General features: G+C 48.6%; 2 protein-coding genes across 2 annotated transcripts; one reads left to right on the top strand and one right to left on the bottom strand.

Moving 5' to 3' along the window:
* The first annotated feature begins 2,446 nt into the window (after window positions 1–2,446).
* Window positions 2,447–6,242, top strand: LOC137356387 (histone H1-like protein HC2). Its single transcript, XM_068022274.1, has 4 exons — window positions 2,447–2,571; window positions 2,889–2,962; window positions 5,446–5,689; window positions 6,167–6,242. Exons 1-4 carry the CDS (start codon window positions 2,447–2,449, stop codon window positions 6,240–6,242), a joined length of 519 nt encoding a protein of 172 aa, XP_067878375.1.
* A 2,138-nt stretch (window positions 6,243–8,380) lies between these two features.
* On the bottom strand, window positions 8,381–8,737 carry LOC137356327 (histone H2A-like; the record flags this gene model as incomplete). The annotated part of the gene is made up of 1 exon (XM_068022206.1): window positions 8,381–8,737. A coding segment is annotated over exon 1 (357 nt), but the record flags the coding sequence as incomplete, so codon positions are not given.
* Window positions 8,738–8,846: the final 109 nt, after the last annotated feature.

The raw sequence follows: 8,846 nt of genomic DNA, 5'->3' as shown, positions 1-8,846 counted from the left end.
GAAAATACAGTAAGCTGGATGTAAATTAGGTTTAGTGGCAGGCAACAAAGGGTAATTATTAACGGGTGTTTTTGCGATTGGAGAGCTGTTTTCATTGGCGTTCCGCTCAGTACTGGGTCACCTGTTCATTGTGGTATATATTAATGATTTGGACGGAAATGTAGGGGAAATGATCAAGAAGCTTACAGACGACACAAAAATTGGTCATGTGATAGAAAGCGAGGAGGATTGCTGTAGGCTGCAGGAAGATATTGATGCTCTGGACATATGGGCAAAAAAATGACAAATGGAATAAAATTCGGATAAGTGTGAGGCGATGCATTTTGGGAGGTCAATCAAGGCAAAGGAATACATGATTAATGGGAATATACTGAGTTGTGTAGAGAATGTGAGGGACCTTGGAGTAAATGTCCACTGACCCAGAAGGTAGGAGGACAGATCTACAAGGTGGTTAAGAAGTCATGTAATTGCTTTCACATGCGTTCAAGTCCTTGGAAGAAGGAATTTTCCTCCACACAAGATCAGGGGGCAGGTTGTTCAACCTTGTCCGTCGAAGAGCGAAGTCCAAAGTACGGAAAGTCCTCATCAGGGAACTCCTCTTTGCTGATGATGCTGCTTTAACATCTCATACTGAAAAGTGCCTGCAGAGTCTCATCAACAGGTTTGTGGCTGCCTGCAATGAATTTGGCCTAACCATCAGCCTCAGGAAAACGAACATCATGGGGCAGGACGTCGGAAATGCTCCATCCATCAATATTGGCGACCACGCTCTGGAAGTGGTTCAAGAGTTCACCTACCTCGGCTCAACTACCACCAGTAACCTGCCTCTAGATGCAGAAATCAACAAGCACATGGGAAAGGCTTCCACTGCTATGTCCAGACTGGCCAAGAGAGTGTGGGAAAATGGCGCACTGACACGGAATACAAAAGTCCGAGTGTATCAAGCCTGTGTCCTCAGTACCTTGATCTATGGCAGCGAGGCCTGGACAATGTATGTCAGCCAAGAGCGACATCTCAATTCATTCCATCTTCGCTGCCTCCGGAGAATACTTGGCATCAGGTGGCAGGACCGTATCTCCAACACAGAAGTCCTCGAGGCGGCCAACATCCCCAGCTTATACACACTACTGAGTCAGCGGTGCTTGAGATGGCTTGGCCATGTGAGCCGCATGGAAGATGGCAGGATCCCCAAAGACACATTGTACAGCGAGCTCGCCACTGGTATCAGACCCATTGGCCGTCCATGTCTCCGCTTTAAAGACGTCTGCAAACGCGACATGAAATCCTGTGACATTGATCACAAGTCGTGGGAGTCAGTTGCCAGCGTTCGCCAGAGCTGGCGGACAGCCATAAAGGCGGGGCTAAAGTGTGGTGAGTTCCTGCAGTTGGCAGGAAATAAGACAGAGGCACAAGGGAAGAGCCAACTGTGTAACAGCCCCAACAATCAATTTTTTCTGCAGCACCTGTGGAAGAGCCTGTCACTCTAGAATTGGCCTTTATAGCCACTCCAGGCACTGCTCCACACACCACTGACCACATCCATTGTCTGTGGAGATAAGGAAGCCAAAGAAGAATTGCATTATAGAGGGTACAGAGGAGATTTACAAGGATGTTGCCGGGACTGGAAAAAATGCAGCTATGAGGAAAGATTGGGTGGGCTGGGACTGTTCCCCTTGGAACAGAGAATGGTAGATCTGATTGAAATGTATAACATTTTGAGAGGCCTGGATAGAGTGGATGTCAAGGGCCTATTTACCTTCGTAGGGAGGTCAGTGACGAGGGGACAAAGACTTAAAGTGTTTGGTAGAAAGATTAGAGGGGAGATAAGGGAAAGTTTTCCTCACCTAGCAATGCAAAACTGGGCATCCATGAGGCTCTGTGGGCCATTCGGATTAATGTGTACAGTGCTGGTCTCCTTATTTAAGGAACGGTTTAAATGCGTTGGAGGCAGTACAGAGAAGATTTACTAGGCTAATGCCTGGAATGGACGGGCTGTCTTACGAGGAAGGATTGGACAAGCTAGGCTTGTATCCACTGGAATTTAGAAGAGTAAGATGTGACTTGATTGAAACATATAAGATCCTGAGGGGTCTTGACAGGGTGGATGTGGAAAGGATGTTTCCCCTTGTGGGAGAATCTATAACTAGGGGTCACTGTTTAGAAATAAGGGGTCGCAAATTTAAGACAGAGATAAGGAGATTTTTATTTTCTTTCGGAGGCTCGTGAGCCTTTGGAATTCTCATCCTCAAACGGCGATATAAGCGGAGTCTTTGAATATTTTTAAGGCAGAGTAAATAGTTTCTTCACGAGCAAGGGAGTGGAGGATTACCGGGGGGTGGTGGAAATGTGAAGTAATCAGTAGAGACAAAAACGTATTGAATGGCATGGCAGAGCAGGCTCGAAGGACCGAGTGGCCTACTCCTGATCATAATTCGTATGTTCGTACATGAGGATCGAGTTACCAACAGCAGCAGAATTGTACTCAACTGCAATCTGTAATCTCATGGCCCGGCATATCCCCCACTCTACCATTACCATCAAGGTCGGTGACCAAACGTGGTTCAATGAAGAGTACAGCAGGGCATGCCTGGAGCAGCACCAGGCATACCTCAAAATGAGGTGTCAACCTGGGGAAGCTACAACACAGGATTATTTGGGGGCCAAACTGCATAAGCAGCATGCAATAGACAGAGTCAAGTGATCTCATAACCAACAGATCAGAACTAAGCTCTGCAATCCTGTCACATCCAGCCATGAATGGTGGTACACAAGTAAAAGACTAACTGAAGGAGGTGGCTCCACAAATATCCCCATCTTCAATGATGAGGGAGCCTAACACATCAGTGCGAAAGATAAGGTTGAAGCATTTGCAACAATCTTCGCTCGAGGTGCCGAGTTGATGATTCATCTCAGACTCCTCCTGAATGCATCAGCTATTTCGATTCACTCCGTGTGACATCAAGTAACGACTAAAGGCACTGGATACTGCAAAGGCTCTGGGCTCCGACAATGTTCTGGCAATAGTTCTGAAGACCTATTCTCCAGAACTTGATCTGCCCCTAGCCAAGTTGTTCCAGTACAGCTACAACATTGGCATGTACCTGACAATGTGGAATATTCCCCAAGTATGTCTTTGACACCAAAAGCAGGTCATGTCCAAGCTGGACAATCAGCCTACTCCCAATCATCATAAAAGTGATGGAAGATGTCATCAACAGTGCCATCAAACGGCACTTGCTTTGTAATAACCTGCTCAGTGACGCTCAGTTTGTGTTGCGCCAGTGCCACTCAGCTCCTGACAACATTACAGCCTTAGTTCAAACATGGACAAAAGAGCTGAATTCAAGAAGTGAAGAGAAAGTGACTGCCCTTGACATCAAGGCAGCATTTGACCGAGTATGGCATTAAAGAACCCTTGCAAAACTGGGGTCAATGGGAATCAGTGGGAAAACTCTCCGCTGGTTGGAGTCATACCTAGTGCAAAGGAAGATGGTTGTGCTTGTTCGAGGTCAATCATCTGAGCTCCAGGACTTCACTGCAGGAGTTCCTCAGGGTAATGTCCTCGGCCCAACCATCTTCAGCTGATTCATCAATGACCTTCCTTCAATCATAACGTCAGAAGTGGGGATGTTCACTGATGATTCTCCAATGTTCAGCATGATTCGTGACACCTCAGCTACTGAAGCAATCCGTGTCGAAAAGATGAAGCACTTGAGGAATATAAAGACAGTAGGAAGGAACTTAAGCAAGGAGTTAGGAGGGCTAAAAGGGGTCATGAAAAATCATTGGCAAGCAGTGGGCGCAGTGGTTAGCACCGCAGCCTCACAGCTCCAGCGACCCGGGTTCAATTCTGGGTACTGCCTGTGTGGAGTTTGCAAGTTCTCCCTGTGTCTGCGTGGGTTTCCTCCCACATGCCAAAGACTTGCAGGTTGATCGGTAAATTGGCCATTATAAATTGTCCCTAGTATAGGTAGGTGGTAGGGAAATATAGGGACAGGTGGGGATGTGGTAGAAGTATGGAATTAGTGTAGGATTAGTATAAATGTGTGGTTGATGGTCGGCACAGACTTATGATTATTGTGAAACTGGACGTCTCTCCTTCTTGAGAATGGGATGTCTCGGACACCTAGAAAAAAATATGGATGGAATGCAGGGACAGACAGGGCATAATTTGTATTTTCACCGTCAGGAAACATGTTTGTGTGTGATCAATATAATAACATCAAAGCCGACATTGGTTTGAACACATTCAAAGCTGTGATTTGCTCTTGCCGTCGAACCTGATAAACAGACAACATTCGCAGCGCCAGTCTCCGAGTGTTTAACACTTACTGAGCCGAGAAAATGCAAATACCCGCCGTGAATCCGCAGCACAGGCCGAGCGGAGGGGAAATCCTGTCCTGGGAACGCTAAATTTAACGAACAGTTCGGCCTGAGATTGTGTGGATGTGAATATTGTGGAAGAGAGTGTATTAAAGGGGCGGGCGCGTTAGTCCAATGCCACTGTGTTTGTGGGTCTGGTCTCATCGCCGGATTTCCGAGTCCCTCTTGTGTAAAATAACAAGATTTTCCAGTCAAAGAAGCACTTTGCTCCCCTTCTAATCCTCAAAGTGGGAATTCAGTGTTGTTTGTTTGTTGATTTCAAGATTTTAATCGAAAAGTATGGAACATGTCAGCGATCGGCTGAGAGAGAGTCATCAGTGCAGCAATGAAACGGGTTTCAGTCGAAAATGGAGTCTTTACTTCAAGTGAAACCTTTGTGACAGCAAACATTCTGATGTCAGAGACAGGAAGGATCTAGCCTGGGACTCTGGAATACCCGAATTTCAGTGGAATTGGAGAGTTTAGGACCAGAGAGAAACACAGAGAGGCAGCAGGAGCCGGGAGCTGACAGCAGGTTGTCTCCGCCCCGTCCGCTCACTGCCTTTAAGTTGCTCAGTGCCGCCACCACCAGCTTCATTTCTGACCCAGTTCTGACTGACAGAGAGACTTTGTGCAGAGTCCTGGACATGACCGATACTGCAGCCGCCGAAACGGCTCCTCCAGCCGCCGCCGCTCAAGTCAAGACTCCCAAGAAGAAGAAGGCGGCTCCCCGGAAGGGGTCAGGCGGTCCCAAGTTGGGCGAGCTGATCCTCAAGACTGTGGCGGAATGCAGTGTCCGCAGTGGGATGTCACTGCAGGCAATAAAGAAGGCTCTGCGTGTTAAAGGTGTCGATGTGGAGAAGGGCAAGTTCCAAATCAAGCAAAGTATCAAGCGGCTTGTGGCGAAAGACTTCCTGGTGCAGACGAAGGGCACGGGGGCTTCCGGCACCTTCAAAATCGCGAAACAGGAAAAGAAAGGAAATGTGGTGAAGAAGATTAAGACAGGAGCAGCCAAGAGATCTTTAGTGAAGAAAACAGCTGCCAAGAAACTGATCACAAAGAAAACAGCCAAGAAATCCCCAGGGAAGAAAATAGTCACCAAGAAAGTGAGCAGCAAGAAGACGGCAGCCAAGAAAGTGAGCAGCAAGAAGACGGCAACGCCAAAGAAGGCGGTAAAGAAAGCAACGCTTCCAAAAAAATCTCCAGCGAAGAATGCTAATAAAGCCAAGAGGGCCACGGGCGGAAAGCCGCCCAAGAAAGTCCAATCATCAAGGGGCGGGAAGAAGCCGAAAGCAGCAAAGGCTCAGAAAGCAGCCCCTGGAAAGAAGTGAAACAGCACGGGAATCTTGTAGACATCTGAACCCAAAGGCTCTTTTCAGAGCCACCCACGTCTCTCAGGAAAGAGCTGATCCCCGATCAAATGATCCCTGTCCCGCAGTCGTGTGCACATTTCACTTGGAAATGATTTGAATTAAATCCAAGTTCCCTGGTGACTCTCAACCCAGCCCTTCCTCACTCTCTGCAACAAATCAGGGATGTCCGGGCCTCACTGTACCCGGGTATATGTTCGGTGAAGTCTCAGTTCATGCTCGTTTCAGGGCGACAGCCTGTAACACAGTAACACGGGCGAGATACCCCACGTCACATCTCAAACTCCAATACATGATTTTGTATAATTCAGCTGGGGTTCGGTTTCAGTAAACTGCTCAATCCGTCTGGGAGGAGAGGTGTGCCGAAACAGGTTGACTTGTGATCGGAAGCACTGCACTTAGGCTTGTATATTACTAACTTTTATTTGTTACAGATCCGTATTTAGACCGCCGGTTTTTGTTATCATTGGCGATAAAGGCCGAATCTCCATGTTTTATGCTGAGCTCTAATGTCGAGAACTGTTTTTTTTGAATTGGCGGTTCGAGCAAGTGGGAGGCGGAGCGAGAGGATCAAAGACATTTCTCTGCTCTGTCTGTCACTCAGTTTCCTCCAGACCCGCCTCTGGCTCTCTGTCTCTTTCTCAGTCAGGTCGGGGCAGGCTGTATAAAAAGGCAGCAGAAACTACTCGTTTCTCATTCAGAATTAGGTTTGTTTGAAGAAACATCATGACAGGAAGAGGTAAAGGAGGCAAAGGACTGGGCAAAGGCGGAGCAAAGCGGCACCGCAAAGTGCTTCGTGATAACATCCAGGGCATCACCAAGCCAGCAATTCGCCGCCTGGCTCGCCGTGGCGGAGTGAAGCGCATCTCGGGTTTGATCTATGAGGAGACCCGCGGGGTGCTGAAGGTTTTCCTGGAGAATGTGATCAGAGATGCGGTCACCTACACTGAGCACGCCAAGCGCAAGACGGTCACCGCCATGGATGTGGTGTACGCTCTGAAACGCCAGGGCCGCACTCTCTATGGATTCGGCGGCTAAACAAATCGACATTGTCTACCAAAAACAAAAGGCTCTTATAAGAGCCACCCAAAACCTCATATAGAGATAAGTGACCTTGAAACTGCAGCGGGGATGTCTTGGGATGTGAAATTGTTGTCGCTCATCCAATGTTATGTGGACTTTATCAGATCAGTATTGGGTTGCATTTGATAATGTCCATTGCCGACCTGAACTGCCGGTAGAGATGTGGAAACGGATTTACTCCCGTTAGAGTAAGAAATGGCTGGAGCTTTATTCCCGCCAGAGACCGAACAGGGAATGAATCCCAATACAAACCGTGTTGGAAGACACAGAGGGGGATCCAGGGCGGAAAAAAATCACGCTAAAAGCAATGAGATTTTATAATTGTTCCCGCCGAATTCGGTTTTATTTAATCTTTGAGTAGTTTGCTAATTTGAAATTGGCGGGCTTTTTGAAATTGATGAAATTTCTGTTGCAGTTCAACCAATCAGGGAGCAGCAATTCCCACCGCCCTTTTCCATCCCAGACATCGTTTCAAATTGGATGATGGACGGGGCTTCATCCAATCACAACATTAGGGCGGTCCTTCGACTGTCTTAAATAGACAGTCCCTGAGCAGCTTCAGCATTAAACGTGACATTGTGTAAGGTCTCCGTAGATAATGGCCAGAACCAAGCAGACAGCGCGCAAATCGACCGGAGGGAAAGCTCCCCGCAAGCAGCTGGCTACCAAAGCGGCCCGCAAGAGCGCTCCAGCCACGGGCGGAGTGAAGAAGCCTCACCGTTACAGACCCGGCACTGTGGCTCTGAGGGAGATCCGCCGCTACCAGAAATCCACCGAGCTGCTCATCCGCAAACTGCCCTTCCAGCGCCTGGTGCGGGAGATCGCACAGGACTTCAAGACAGACCTGCGCTTCCAGAGCTCTGCCGTCATGGCCCTGCAGGAGGCCAGCGAGGCTTACCTGGTGGGGCTCTTTGAGGACACCAACCTGTGCGCCATCCACGCCAAGCGTGTCACCATCATGCCCAAAGACATCCAGCTGGCACGCCGCATCCGCGGGGAGCGAGCCTAAACTGACCCTGCCCTGAACTGAGTTCGGCATCAAATACCACAACGGCTCTTTTAAGAGCCACCAAATCGACAAAAGAAAGAGTTGTGATCTCTTGTTCATTCCAGCACATAAACGTCTCAGAAGGTTTTGACCACTTATTTACTCAAAGCCGGGAGACACTAATACTTTTGTCTGCATCCGACAGCTGGAGATTTCATGACGTGTCAGTTGCAAGATCTAGAGTAGCGATACCAATGTGCACAGCGCATTTTAATAGACCGGCGATCGTTTTAGGACTGAACAAATGTTTGTGGTACATAAAGGGCAGAATGGTAAAAGTGCCTTTCCAATAGGGTGTGAGAGAATTAGAATGCATTTCATCTGATGAGCAGCTAAATGCCAAAATCCAGTACACTTCATTCCAACACAAAACAATGATAACAGTATAATATTACAGTCTTTCAGACAGTAACCAGCCCTTTCACAGATAAAGTGGGTGGCTCTGAAAAGAGCCTTTGGGTTCACAGATTCAAGTCAGGCCGCTTCACTTGCCCTTCGTGCTCGGAGCGCTGGTTTTCTTGGGCAGCAGCACGGCCTGGATATTAGGCAGCACCCCGCCCTGAGCGATGGTCACCCCTCCCAACAGCTTGTTCAGCTCCTCGTCGTTGCGGACGGCCAGCTGCAGGTGTCTGGGGATGATACGGCTCTTCTTGTTGTCCCGGGCCGCGTTGCCGGCCAGCTCGAGGATTTCAGCTGTCAGATACTCGAGCACAGCAGCCAGATAGACCGGGGCTCCGGCACCTACTCGCTCAGCATAGTTCCCCTTTCTGAGGTGGCGGTGAACACGGCCGACCGGGAACTGCAATCCAGCCCGGGAGGAGCGAGACTTGGGTTTGGCCCGAGATTTACCACCGGTCTTCCCTCTTCCAGACATTGCAACAATCTCACAAACACTTTCACGAAGAATGCTGAGATCCGCCCACATTCCTCCTCCTTGTACGTTCTGGAGGAATGGTGTTGGGGACACTGCTGATTGGTCAGTC

The sequence above is a fragment of the Heterodontus francisci genome, chromosome 45, assembly GCF_036365525.1.
Source record: "Heterodontus francisci isolate sHetFra1 chromosome 45, sHetFra1.hap1, whole genome shotgun sequence".
NCBI classification, from domain to species: Eukaryota; Metazoa; Chordata; class Chondrichthyes; order Heterodontiformes; family Heterodontidae; genus Heterodontus; species Heterodontus francisci.
This window is presented reverse-complemented; position numbering and strand designations above follow the sequence as displayed.